The 14,968-nt window shown below is 39.8% G+C and overlaps 1 protein-coding gene across 1 annotated transcript in view; it reads left to right on the forward strand.

Annotated features, from left to right (window-relative positions):
* Nucleotides 1–231: 231 nt before the first annotated feature.
* SREK1IP1 (SREK1 interacting protein 1) overlaps nucleotides 232–14,968 on the forward strand; it is a 27,808-nt gene continuing 13,071 nt past the window's right edge. Inside the window, exons 1-3 of the mRNA XM_006762488.2 lie at nucleotides 232–256; nucleotides 2,918–2,965; nucleotides 10,001–10,144. Coding sequence (XP_006762551.1) covers nucleotides 232–256; nucleotides 2,918–2,965; nucleotides 10,001–10,144 — 217 coding nt within the window. The remainder of the gene's footprint in view (nucleotides 257–2,917; nucleotides 2,966–10,000; nucleotides 10,145–14,968) is intronic.

Consider the following 14,968-nt stretch of genomic DNA (forward strand, 5'->3'; position numbering starts at 1 on the left):
GTGAGGGGATGATGGCTGTTTGCAGCTGGTCACACCCCCTTTTGGGTGGGAGTCCCCTCTGGGGTGCCTGGCCAGTCTGGGTGAGGGGCTGAGGGCCGTTTTCAGGCTGGCGGGTGACTGAAGCTCCCAACCTCTCCTTTTTTCTTTTTCTTTTTTATTCTGGGATTTATTTACTTTCTATGGCTGTCACTGGAACTGAGTGCCGGCTTTAGCTCTGAGGCCGGCTCCAGCATGTGGCCTCGCCTGCTGAAAGCAGGTATCTGGAGTTTGTTTAACTTCTATAATGGAAACACTGTTGCCATCACTGCCGCTCTAAGCTCTGAGGCTGGCTGGCTGAAAGCAGCTATCTGGAGCTTGTTTAGCTTCTATAATTGCAACATTGTTTCTTAGACTGCAGCTCAGAGGCCAGCAGTGGCAGGGGAGGATCCTTGGCTTCCTCCATCACTGGAGCAAGCAAGCCACTTGTTCGCTTCAGCTGCCTGGCTGCCGGCCGCCATCTTGGTTGGCAGTTAATTTGCATAGCGCCCTGATTAGCCAATGGGAATTGTTTGGTGGTATGGTCAATTTGCATGTTTCTCTTTTATTAGATAGGATACCATAATTTGTCTAAATTATTTCTACTCTTTTACTGTTACAAAAAATGCTACGGTGAATAACTATAAATAAGTCAGTATAGCGTTTGGGCACATAAATTGACAGGATGAATTCTGGATGTGGAAGTGCTGGGTTACAGGAGTATGCACATGCAGGGTTCTGGTAGATTTTCATAGCTTTTCATAGAGATGGTACTGATTTACTCTCCTACCAACAGTGTTCAGGAGTATGTTCCCCCAAACCCTCTTCCACCCTTTCCATCTTTCCTATTCTGGTAAGTGGAAATAGAATCCCAGTATAGACTTTAATGCACACTTTACTTGGTAAGAATAAGGCTGAGCATCTCTTCATATATTTCAAAGTTGTTTCTGTTTCCTTTTCTGTGAACTTTCTGTTCAGTTTCTTTGTCCATTTTTCCCCTTTTGGTTATTGGTCTTTTTCTTAATGATTTGATGGGATTTATATAGTACGGATAATATCCTTTGTTGGCTCTATGATTTGCAAATATTTTTTTACAAGTGTTCATGTGTCTTTTGAGTTTATTTTTGGTGGTCTTTGTCATTCAGATTTTTTATGCAGTCATATTTATAAGTTTTTATTCAAAGGCTTTTTGGAGATTATGGGTCATGATTATAAAGGAACATTTTGAGCAGTAGGGGCCTCACACTGTAGTCTTGCTACTCAATTTGAGGTGGATTTCAAGTATGTACAATTGTATGGCTCACAGGGCCTACACAAAGGCTAGAAAATAAGGCTCAAAATTCATAAGACCAAGGGAACCCAGAGCCAGGATCTTTCACAGGCCTATACCAGGTTAGGACTGCTGCAGCCAGTATCATCACTGCCATTAGGAGCTGCCCCCACTTTATTTGTCTCACATGTATTGTATCAGTTACATCAGATTCTAAGTTTCAAGTAGAAGAAGCATTTCATTGACCAGGCATTCATGCAAATTATAGACAAATGAAGGTTGAAATCTTAATTATCAACATTTGATGAGGAAATAGAGCTCTGGAGTTACTTTATTTAGAGTTCTTGTTATATTTTCCTTTCTTGAAAAAATTTATAACTTTGTTAAAAATGACCTCTGAAAAAGTTTTATATTTCATTTATTCAACAAATATGAGATACTTGGATGATAGGAGTTTTATCAATGTCTTTAAGTCATAAATGAGTTAATTTCTTCTCTTTTTTTAGTTAATTTCTAATACTGCCTTAGAGAGGTCATTTCGGATCTGTCATTACAACATTTTTAGTTTTTTGTAGGAATGGTAATGTGCATTTAGCAAAGTTTTATTCAGTATTATTCAGCATCTGTGGTTTCTATGGAAACAGACTTAATATTGACCTGGATTCTCTGAGATTTTTTTTCAATGTGCAATTATTTCATATTGAAAGAGCCTCAGATTTTATTATTATTAATCCAGTTTTATTCCACAGTTCTGCTAAAAGCACAGCATATGTGTTCCTACCCTATGCAATAAGAACCATAACATTTATGAGCGAAAAATGAGATTGGGCACAATACTCAAAAACTTCATCCGTGATAAATAAATAAAAATAATAGGAACCTGATGAAAATAGTAGTATAATTTTGCACATGTTAATTGGTTAAAAGATACATAAAAACTGCAATAAGTAGGGCACTATACCTTTAAAAGACCTGAAGTTTGCAGCTTGTGCGTTGTTTTGAAGTAATGGTAGGAAGGTCATGATATGAAATCAGATGGAAAGTTGTCACACCCGATGTGTATGGGCACTGCTCACAACACACACAGTGCAGCATATGTTGATACTGTATTTGTTGAATTAGAGAAAAATATGTTCTTAAAGTATTTGTTAAAAGAAATACTTTGATGACCGAAGGACTTGTATGCATGCATATAAGCATAACCAATGGACACAAGATACTGGGGGGTAGGGGAGGCCGGTGGAAGATCAATGGGTTAAAAAAGGAACATTATGTACTACTCTTTGTAATACTTTAAGCAATAAAATAAAATAAGAATGTCAAAGACATGAAAAAGGACCTGTCAGAAATTAATGTAATCTTGTATGTCAGCTATAATGGAAATTTTTTAAATGATTTAAATAAATAAAATTTTGAAGTATTTAAAAAAACAAAAAAGAAATAACTTGAGTAAACTGACTTTTTCAATAATTTCTAATAAACATAATAATGGAGTAACGTTACTAAGCTAGGTTGAGATGATTTTTTTTTTTGAAATAATTTCTTCAAGTGGTTGTTTAGGTTTCTTAAGTGATAAAATTTTTGTGTTTTTACTTAATATGTCTCCTAAAATGTTATCCATTTGTATTTTAGGTTGCAACAAGGATAGTGTTCGAGCAGGGTGTAAAAAATGTGGTTACCGTAAGTACATTAAAAAATAACACTGTGTGTATGGTGAATCATCATTTCATTGGGCAGTGTGACTTAGCATCCAGATTTCTGGGCCCTGCACATACAGTCCTTTAGTCCTGTTATTTAGTGCACATTTGCAGATGATTTAGAAATGTATCGATCAGCACTAAATGAAAACTTTTTATGAAACATTTCCTATTAGTTGAACTTACTCTTCTTTATAAAGGTGAAATTGAACCCACAATTTCTACTCACTGACAAAATTTGGTTTAAATGGTCCATTAATCTCTATTATGATTAATGGAATGGAAAAATAAACTTTAACAAGTGTAATTATATACTCAGAATTTATCATTATGGACTATAAGCAGCTATTTGTCTAGTTAAATGTAGCAATCCCTAAGGCATTGATAAAGCTATAATAATATTTTCTGTTTTTTTAAGTTGTTTGGAGACCATGCAAATGAGCCTACATTGTTGTTAATGTCATAAATTATTTTTTAACAAAATAAAGGTGATTTAAAAAAAGAGTTCCATGCAAGAACACATGATATAAAAGCAATCTAGTCATTAATAATACTCATCAGAAGGATTTAGAATAAAAGCACACTGGGAGAACCAACTCACATGCCTCCAATCAAAGGTTGGAACCTGGATCAAGGGAAGCTTGCTCAATTAATAAAGTGGGTACTTAAGTACACGTATTGTTCATATAAATATAAACTTCTGAAGAAGTTGCTTGCATGTAAAGAATGAATGCAATGAAATCTTTTCTGTTTAAATTTGTTTATATTTATTTCTATTTTGTTTACTTTCTTCCAATCCTTGCTAATTTCCATGTCTCATTTCTTTATTCAAGACTTAAGAACCTACTATATTTATTGTATTTACTTTAAATCCAGGATAGCCAGTCTGTCTACTATCAGTTTATCTACTTGGACTTCTTTTAACTTAAAACCTGTAGGAGAACAATTAAAAAAAATTTTTTTTGAAATAGAATATTTATTGATCTAGTCTCTGCATTGCTATTTTATTTTAGACATTAACAGGAGCATCTGTAGTAATTAGACATTGTTAAAAATATTTTTATTCATTTTCAGAGACAGAGGGAGAGGGAGAAAGAGAGAGATTAGAAACATTGATCTTCTGCTTCCTGCATGCCCCGCTACCGGGGATTGAGCACACAACCTGGGCATGCGCCCTTACTGGGAATCCATCCAGCACCCTGTTGGTGCATGGGATGATGCTCAATCAACTGAACCACACTGGCCAGGGCAGAATTTTTTAGAGAAGCCTAGTAAGGAAATAGTGTTGACAGTATTCCACGTTGAGTTCTGCTTGATTTTTCAGATCGTTGATTTTAGTAATTAAGTTATTAAACAACTTCTAATTTGTCTGCTGTGGAAAAGTTTAGTAATATTTTCCTCTGGGTTAAACTTACATCTTACAGCTGTTAGAAGTTGAGGGTCTTCTTCATTTACAGATCTTTCTGGTAGAAACTAAATTTTTAAAATGTTCTGTTACATGGCAGCCAGAACCTTTGTATTGCTTATGGAGGTAAGAGAAAGGTTAACAAACCCTTTGAATGTTTTTAATGGCTGAAAATGTAGATTTTATCAGTCAGTTACAAAAGAGTATTATCTCTTTTTATTGTTGTGAAAACAGGGGTTTGATTTTATAATTTTTAAAAATGTTAATACTTGATTTAAAAAATTTTCAGCCCTATCTGGGTAGCTCAATTGGTTGGAGTGTCATCCCCATACACACCATGGTTGAAGGTTTGATACCCAGTTAGGGCACATACAAGAAACAACCAATGAATGCATAAATGAGTGGGACAACAAATTGGTTTTTTTTCTCTCGCTCTCTTTCCCCTCCCTCTGTTCCTTTCTCTCCCTTCACTCTCTCCCTCCCTCCCTTCTTCTCTCTGTCTCTAAATTCAATGAAAAAGAAAAATAGAAAAATATTTTGTCAATACTTCAATAGTAGTTAATACTGTTTTTAAAACTTTCAAGTTAAGGTTGAATGTGCTACTAAATAACATGGATCTCATTTTTTTCATGGCAGAATTTCTTCAGCAACATTAGAAGAATGGTTATTTCTATAATGAGTTTTATTTATTTATTTTTAATTGGCAATTTCTGAAAATTGAAAAGCTACAAGGACACTAGCCTTTGTCCATGGAAGACATTATTTGAGACATGTATTCTATGGACAACGGCTTAGTGTTCTTGTAAACTGTAGCTGAGCATTTGATTACAGAAGCAAGAAATAAACACATACCCGAATACCCTAACATTTTATGTAATTTAAAATCCTAATCTATTGATATATAGTCATGACCTTTTGTCTGTGGATCTGCTAATTGGTGTTACACAGTCTTTTGCGTGCAAATCATGTCTGAAATGCATTTTCCACTTTGTTGTTTCTTCAAAGGTAGAGAAACCGTTAATATACTTGTAAAGAAATCTGAGTGCAAAATTCTTCTATCATTAGTTCTCAACTCGGGGTGATAAAGCCTTCCAGAAATCTGGAGTTTTTGGTGTTTTTGTTGTTGTTGTCCATAGGGGTGGGGAGCAATATGACATTTTTAGTATGTAGGGCCCAGGGACTATAAACGACCTGCAATGTGTAGGACATTCCTAAACAATGAAGAATTGCTTGGCCTAAAATACTGATGGTATCCCCTTTGAGAAACAGGCCATTTTTTCATTGTTTTAGTTCCCCCCAGTCCCCATCTTGTACAATCTTCTTGCCAAAGCCTATTTTGAAAACTGCTTTTTAAAAGCAATTCATCTAAATCAACTCTTTCTAAAGAAAAAGTACAGCTTTGTTTCATAGAAATGACCACTCATTATCTTTTCCACACTTACAGTTTTTGGCCTGCATGATGTTATATAAGCACATTTTGAAATAGTCAGTAACCAACTCTTAGGGGAGTACAATATCAGCATATGGAGTAAAATGTATAGGCATGAGCTGAGGAAAAGGTGACAAGGGAAGTACATGCCAGGGGGGAGCAGGAGAGGGCAGCTGCACATCAGTCAAAGAAGCACAGAACTTTTTGAAATTGAGGGCCATTGTCAGGTGTGACAGGTAAGATCAGTATGAAGTGGACTTTGAAATGTTCATTGGATTTGCCAGGTAGGATGCTTGCTGACCTTAGTAAGATTAGCTTAAGTTGATTTGTAGATTATAGGACAAACTATGTAGATTCAGGCCTGAATGGTGAGGAATAAGAAAAGTGCAGAGTCTGTGATGTCTCTGTTTTCCAGAAATTTACATGAGGAAAGTATGGAACTGCCTCAGTGCACATGGGCTGTTATACAGAACTAGAGGCCCGGTGCACGAAATTCGTGCAGTTGGGGGGTGTCCCTCAGCCCGGCTTACGCCCTCTTGCAGTCCAGGAGCCCTCAGGTGATGTCCAACTGACAGCTTAGGCCCGCAAAGGCAGGAGAGGCTCCCACCACTGCCACTGTGTTAGCCAGCTGTGAGCCTGGCTTCTGGCTGAGTGGCCCTCCCCCTGTGGGAGCACGCTTACATCAGGGGGCAGCTCCTGGGTTGAGTGTCTGCCCTCTGGTGGTCAGTGTGCATCATAGCGACCAGTTGTTCCACCTCCGGGCTGAAAGTGGCTCTCCGACATCCCCTGAAGGGTCCCAGATTGCAAGAGGGCGTACACGTCATAGTGAGCGTTTCAGTGGTCTTAGCATATCATTAGCATATTAGCTTTGATTGGTTGAACAGACAACCAGACAATCTGACACTTAGCCTATTAGGCTTTTATTATATAGGATATCACAGGCCAGGCAGCTTATAAACAAATAAATGTATTGCTCACAGATCCAGAGGCTGCAAGTCCGAGATCAGGGTGCCAACATGGTCTGGTGAAGGCCCTCTCCAAGTCACCAGCTTTTTGTTTTATCCTCACGTAGGGGATGGAGCCAAAGATCACTTTGGAGTCCCTTTTATAAGGAAGTCATTGATCCCCTTTATGAAGGTACCACCCAGTGAGGCAGAAACTGTTTTCCCAAGCTAAAAAAATTAACATTAAATATTGGACTGGTATCACATTACATTAAAAAACAATTCTATTTACATGTCATTATTAAAACTATGTAGAAAACTAAAAACTGCTTAGAAAATTTTAAAATAAAGGGGTGGGGCGAACAGATATTAGGTTGAATCTTGTTGAGATTCAGCTGTTTCACTCATAAAAATTGTTACTTCATATGATTCAACTAATAATAACCAAAAAACACTAGTGGAGCAATTTTAATATCAGACTTTTGAAGCAAGAGTACTAGGGATAAAGAGAGATTCAAGAACAGTCAACCAAGAAGATAAATTAATAATGTTCTTAGATTTGCTTACTAATATAATCTCAAAATATGTGTAGCAAAAGCTTTCACAATGAGAAATGAATAAATCTATGATAAAAGTACTTAAAAACTTAACTACTTTCAGAAGTTATTAGATAAAAATACAAGGTAGAGAAGATTTGAACAATAAAATAGACATAGAATCCTATTCAACAAATACTGATGTATATTCTTTTAAAATATATAAATGTACCATATGGAAAAACACAAAAGAAGTCTCAGCAAATACCAAAGAACTGATATCATACAGACTTCATCTACACTAATAAAAGAGAAAGATGCAGATTAACCATCACTCTATCACTCTGCCACTCCGCTACACCCACAAGCCACTCCCACCAGCCAATCAGGAGAGAGTATGCAAATCAACCCAACTAAGATGGCAGCGATCACTGAGCTAGAGCAAACAGGAGGCTTGGGTTGCCCCTGGCAATGGAGGAAGCCAGGCTTCCCACCTGCCCTGGCTGGCCCTCAGCTCCACTCAAGGCTACAAAGTTTCAATTATAGAAGATAAATAAATCCCAGATACCTGCTTCCAGCTGGCCGTGGTCTCCGCTAAAATAGGGGCTGGGAGCCTAGGTTGCCTTTGGCAACCTAGGGTTCCAGCTGGACCTGGGCTCTGCTCAAGGCTACAAAGTTTCAATTATAGAAGATAAATCCCAGAAAAAAAGGAGAGGCTGGGAGCTTGGGTCGCCGGAGGGCGTGGCCAGCCTGAAAATGGCCATCTGCCCCTCACCCAGGCTGGCCAGGCACCCCAGTGGGGACCCCCACTTAAAAGGGGTGTGGCCAGCCTGCAAACAGCCCTCAGCCCCTCACCCAGGATGGCCAAACCCCTATGGGGTGAGGGTCCCTGCTGCGGGGCTTGGCCAGCCTGAAAACAGCCATCAGCCCCTCACCCAGGCTGACCAGGCACCCCAGTGGGGACCCCCACCCTGAAGGGGGGGTGGCCAGCTTGAAAATGGCCCTCAACCCCTCACCCAGCCTGGCCAGGACACCCTTCAGGGCAAACCAGCTGGCCCCCACCTGTGCACCAGGCCTCTATACTAATAAAAGGGTAATATGCTAATTAGACTGGGAGACCTTCCAGGAGGCCTTCCGGATGTTCTTCTGGACAAAGCCATGGTGGCAGGGCCGAGGTAGAGGTGGTGAGAGGCCAATAGTGAAGGGCAGTTGTGGGTGATCAGACCGGGGGGGATGGGGGTACTGTTGGGGGTGATCAGGCTGGCGGGGAGGGCGGCAGTTGGAGATGAGCAGACCAGCAGGGAGGCCAGTTAGGGGCAAGCAGGCCGTCAGTGGGGGTCAGTTGGGGGTGATCAGGACTGTGGGGGGACAGTTTGGAGTGAGAAGGCCAGGAGGTGGCAGTTGGGGTTGAGCAGGCCAGCAGGGGGGGCAGTTGGGGGCAAGCACACTGGTACAGGTTCAGTTGGGGGTGATCAGGCTGGCGGGAGGGCATTTGAGGGGTTAGTTGGGGATGATCAGGCTGGCAGGGGGGTGCATTTGGGGGCGAGCACGCCGGCAGCGAGGGGGAGTTGGGGCTGAGCAGGCCGGCAGGCAGAATGGTTAGGGGCAATCAGGCATGCAGGTCGGTGAGTGGTTAGGAGCCAGCAGTCCCGGATTGCGAGAGGGATATCCGACTGCTTGTTTAGGCCTGATCCCTTTAAACTGGTAGTAGGACATCCTTCAAGGGGTCCCAGATTGGAGAGGCTGGGCTGAGGGACACCCTCTTCCCCCTCTCACCCCTCCCCCCCAGGAACGAATTTCGTGCACCGGGCCACTAGTTAAATATAAAATACTAATATGAGAGTATTTTCTTATAATCCTATATAATAAAAGCCTAATATGCTAACTGTCCGATTGTTGTTCCACCGTTTGACCAGTCGCTATGACATGCACTGACCACCAGGGGGCAGACGTTCCGACCAGTAGTTTAGTTTGCTGCTGGGGTCCGGCTGATCAGGACTGGGCGAGAAGGGCCAGACACACCCAATCCCCCAGTCCCTCCCTGGCCAACCAATCTCCCGTGGCCCCTCCCTGGCCTCTAAAATAGTTCTTCTAATTAATTTCCTTTCAATATGCACGAATCCATGCACCAGGCCTCTAGTCTTCTATATATATAAAAGCCTAAGTGACTGTTACAGCGGAACGACTGGAACGGCCACTCGCTATGACGCTCACTGAGCAGGCAGGCAGGCGAGCAGTTAGGAGCAAGTAGGCAAGCAGGTGAGCTGTTAGAGGCAAGCAGTACCGTATTGCGAGAGGGATGTCCTACTGCCAGATGTTCAACTGCAGGGATTGGGCCTAAAGTGGCAGTTGGACATCCCCCGAGGGGTCCTGGATTGCGAGAGGGTTCAAGCCGGGCTGAGGGCCACACCCCCAACCCCCACGCATGAATTTCGTGCATCAGGCCTCTAGTATTACATAAAATGGAAAACTATAGTAATTCAGTACCCAAAAATAATGCTTATTGAATTAGAAGCCCTGATGAAGAAAGGAAAAGTTCTTTTTCTTAGCATTGCATTCAGGGAAAGCAAACCACCACCCACTGAGTAAATGTTAAAACTAAACATTATATTATTAAAATTGCAGCTTGTTGCTTACCAGGAGACAACCAACAATAATTACATACCGTATCATTTTGTCATTCATATTTTTTCGTTTTACTTAGCTGGTCACCTGACTTTTGAATGCCGCAATTTCCTCCGAGTAGACCCCAAGAGGGACATAGTCTTGGATGTGAGCAGCACAAGCAGTGAAGAGAGTGATGAGGAGAATGAGGAACTGAATAAATTGCAGGCACTACAAGAAAAAAGTAAGTGATGCCTTTTTTCTCTTCATTCTTTACAAATGTTTGGAAATGTGTGTATTGTGTCATGCTTGTCTATTGTTCTATTGCATTTATCACTCAGATATCTTTCCTGTTTTATGTAAGAGATACTGCATAGGTAAGGAAATAGGCTTTGAATGTTGTAAATAATTTTCCCAAAATCAAACAGCTGATCAGTTGCAGAACCAGGAGGCAAGTCTGTTTTTGATTCTGGAACCCAGGTTTTATTGTTATTGATGTTGTTCCATCACCCTAGCATGTGTCAGTGGGACAGAGTGTCTGATTTAAGACTTGGTTTCTGGCCCTGCTGGGCCATTTTTTAGCACGTGACTTTCAGCAAGGCAGTTAACCACTCTGAACCTCAAGTTCCTTGTGGAAAGCACAAAAGATTGGGTTATCAAATCGCACTTTTTCAAATCAGTGATTTTAGCCAACATCAAGCTTTGCTAATGAAGGAAGCATATAAATGACCCTGAGGCAGAGGCGAAGCAGCCAGAGCTCTGGGCTGGCCAAATAAGCTCCCAGGTATTTATTTCTACTTCAGAACCCACTCTAGCTGGGATTAGCATAACACTTTTCTAAGTACTTACACAAAAGGAAGTCATTTTATCATGAAACACCTGCATTTTTCAGGGAACCAGGCCCTCTAAATCCATAGGTTCCAGGATTATTAATCATAAGCAATCCTAGCAAAGCCAGTGCATCCTGCTATAAGCAGTCTGTAAATAAGGATTCTCTTGCCAACAGCTTGAGCATGGACTTCTAGCTTTCAGACTGTGAGAAAATAAGTTTCTGTTATTTAAGTCACTCCCTTCTTCCTAAAAGGGTTCTCTTGCTAGCAGGTACCATTCATTTGTTCCCAGGAGGTCTGTAATTAGCATGTGTGTAAAGAAATTTCTTTCCTGGAGGCATCCTCTTCTTCCCCCTCAAGGAGAAGAGAGATTACAGACCTACTGTTTAAGCATTTCTCTCCCATCTATAAAATGGCCTCTCCTTGCAGTGAGGTTTTTAGAAATAAAATGTATGTGAAAATGCTTTGTGAACTACAGTAGCAAAATGCAATGTATTTGAATATGGATTTAGGCATAGGATGAGAGAAATACAAAAAGTTAAGCTCGCTTTAGGTCACCAGAGAACAATAAACATTTAAAAATTTTTCAGCTTTCCGTATTATATCCAATGAAAGTAACTGCAGAGATCAAATGCGCCGGGGTAGTGGGGCAAGTGAGAAGGCAAAGAGGGCGAATGAGAGGGACATTACACAGGAGTACGTACAGCTGCAGGTAAAGACAGCCCTTGAATGCACACGCTTACATTTGTTCCCTGCTGTCGCATCACTGAAATGACAGTAAAATAATTTTTTTTAAAAGACATAAATCGACAAGGGCAAAGAAAATGGGATAGGAAGCAGCAGTAACAAAATTTTGCTGAAAAGCAGGTGTATTAGTGATGACAGACTGTATACTTGAGAAAGATATATCCTTAACAGTGTGGGAAGCTGAAAAGTAACCTGACACACACTCCAAATCCCTCCAAAGACTTGCTAATGAGGTACCTTTGTAACTGAGGAATTATATAAGGCTAAAAACAGGGTTGGTAAAAATCTGAAGCAGTTAGATACTCAATTCCCTCCCCTGCTCTGTGAAGCTGGATGGCTTGCTTTCCTCCATCACCTCACAGACTATTCTAGGGCCATTTTCTAACAGCATAAGACAAAGGGTCCTTAAACAGGGGTAGCCCAAACACAGAGGGAAACATAAGCTGAGCGTAGGTAGTGAGTGGTGAGAACCTTTCAGCCATCTTCACCTGTTTGGTTCCCTGATATACTGGTAGATCACCTAAGTGTAAGATTGAAGATTCTTCCCTGGGAACTCTGCCTACTCTAAGGGGAGAGTAATACTGACATCTAGGATTCTTCAAGGATGTGGCCGGAGCCAGATTCCCAGGAAATCCAGGTTTCCAAGCTTTGCTTGCTGAAAGCTTCCACTCAGCTTTTTAGACAACCAAGGAGCACTACATTTTTGAGGAAAGACTCCAGCATAAAATAAAAATACCAAATCCAACAAACAAAAACATCAACTTGAAGAATCCAGTCTGTGAAGAAAGAAGAAAACCTAAGAGAAATAATTAATATCCAGTTTCATGGACAAAAACAACAAAAGAACTTTTAGAAATTAAAAAAGAAGCAGAAAGATAAAGATGATGTAATCTTAGAAAGAGCAAAATGAGAAAAAAAAAATAAGACAACTGAAGGATATGTCTAGGAAATACTTTATTCAATGAGTCCCAGAGAGAGAAAACAAAAAATATTTCTAAGAACTGAAGGACATTAGTTTTCATACGAAAAGATTCAATAAGTACCAAACACAGTATTAAAAATAGACCCATACAGAGACACACCGTTGTGAAACTTATTCCATAGGAAGCAAGGAGAATATAACTCAAACTTTTTGGAGCCAGGGCCAAAACAGGTCATAGGTAAAGGGTCAGGAGTCAGAATAGCTTTGTACTTCTCTAAAGCAATACTTATAAGCTGTTATCTGTCAAAATAAGGGAGTAGACCCCAAAAAAGAAGACATGGAACAAGGGAAACAGAAGAGAGAAGAGAATGCCTGGGATGTTGGAACAGGGAGATCCCAGACACAGAGAGCAGCCAAATCACCTTGGAGCAGAACAGAAGTTTCTAGGAGAGAAAGCTTAAGCTTGTCCATTCCACAAGGGCAGTTTCTACCCCATCCATCTACACCTAGCATGTCAAACTTGCAGCCTTCGAACCCCATGCCTAGTTTATTTGGTCCGTGTTAGCCTTTGAGTTTGACATGCTTGATCTACACTGCCCTATTTTTTAAAAAAAATAAATGCATAAAATTTTAGAATTAAGAAGGATCTTAAAGAACACATAGTTTAAACACCTGGTTTTAAAGAAAAATAAATTAAGAACAAGTAATTTCTCCAAATCACTAACTGGTCACAGTAAAGCCAGAATCATGATCCAGGTTTCCTGACTACTAGTCCTTTACTCTTTTCATTCTAACGTGCTGCTCTCCAAACTTAATTATCATCCAGGCTCTTGCTTCTTGACCATTTTTTCCCTCATCACATCAGTCTGGAAAGATAAAGAACAGAAATAGTGGGGTGGTTTACTCTAGAGGTGATTGTTTAATCAGTAGGCCTGGGACAAATCCACCCTCGGAGCAACAGGAAGGGATTAACATATTACCTCCAGGATAAGAAGTAGTTGGTAAACTTTCCTTATTAGAATCAGCTTTCCTCCAACCTCACATTGAGAATGATGGACTCCACTAGTTTTATTTTTATCCTTCTAAGATGCTTGCCCATGGTTGCTTAAAGGCTCAGAACTTGGTTTCCAAGTGTCGTGACTTCCGCTCAGAACAGTGCTCATTTCAGTATATCATGCAGATTCCAATAATGAAGTATTATAAAAGGGATCCATATTTATTTCATGGTCACCTATTACTACCCAGTGACCCAGCCCTACCCAAATAAACAATAGGCTGGTTCCTGAGTACACAGAGGAAGAGGGTGTACAGGTCATGGTGCTTAGTTCCATTGATAACTTTCTGATATAGCTCAGATCTCTAAAGGGATGAGGATGAAACACTGACTTGTTGAGTGTGAGTGCTCATCCCACATTACCCTTCCTTTGATCCTTGGAGGTAAAGAGCTCTTGTACTAACTACCTTGAATATGGTAAGGTTTTTGTGTGTTTGTTTGTTTTAATAGCAACTAAAAATAGTGAACCAGGAGAAAGCAAAGAATTCTTAGTGTACTTACTTGTTCCGCTTTTATGAAATAGTCATGAAAGGGAATAGAGAGAGAAATGTCACCTAAAAAACAAGACTCAGAACTTATTTTTATGTAAGTTTTATTTTCTATTTTGCCTCTATACATATATACTAGAGGCCCGATGCACGAAATTTGTGCAAGAGGCTTGGCCCTCGCAGCTGCAGTAGCTGCCTTGGCACTCGCAGCCCCGGCTTCACCTGGAAGGTCGTCTGGCTGTCCAGTCCAATTAGCATATTAAACTTTTATTATTGTAGATATTTGCTTCTATTATAGTGCATATTTTCCAATGCATTTAATATCTTAATATCTTTCATTTAAAACAAATATAATTTTAAATGACAAATATAATTTTTGATGCAGTTAAAGAATGTGAGAGGAGGACTTAGCATGGACAGGAACAAGCATTGTTACCTATTATACAATAACAACCTGGGACCTGTGCCCCCATAGAAAATTATATTACTGGTGTTATGAACAGGGAAAGCTCAACCAGTATATAGCAAGGATCAAAGTATGAGCATGCTTGTGGTCTAGTAGCACTACAGTTCTTCAGGAAGCTTGTGAAAACTTTACACTGTGTTTTGAACTTCCTGAAGAAACTTTGGAATTATATATGGTAGAAATATCTAAAAACCTATTTATGTTACAGTATATATAAAGTCAAGGTAAAAGAATTTTAGTATTTACAAAGGATCCAAGAAATTCAAATGTATGGATTTTCCATACTCTGTTTAATCTAGTGTTATTTAATATTAATCAGCAGTTTGCCTGGTATTAGGAAATAGTTCTCTCATATTTTATCCCTTAATATTTTTTATATTCTTTTGTTTAGTACAGAAAAGTAATGTATTTTGACAAATTTTGGTTTTGGGACCTTTTTTGGTTTGGTTTTGTTTGTTTGAGTTTTATGTTAAATTTATACTTGATTTTATTTAAAGATAGTTGACACTGAAAACTACATAAGTATTTGCATTTTGCCATAATTGTCTCTCTCCTTTTCCT

The sequence above is a fragment of the Myotis davidii genome, unplaced genomic scaffold, assembly GCF_000327345.1.
Source record: "Myotis davidii unplaced genomic scaffold, ASM32734v1 scaffold135, whole genome shotgun sequence".
Taxonomy (NCBI): Eukaryota; Metazoa; Chordata; class Mammalia; order Chiroptera; family Vespertilionidae; genus Myotis; species Myotis davidii.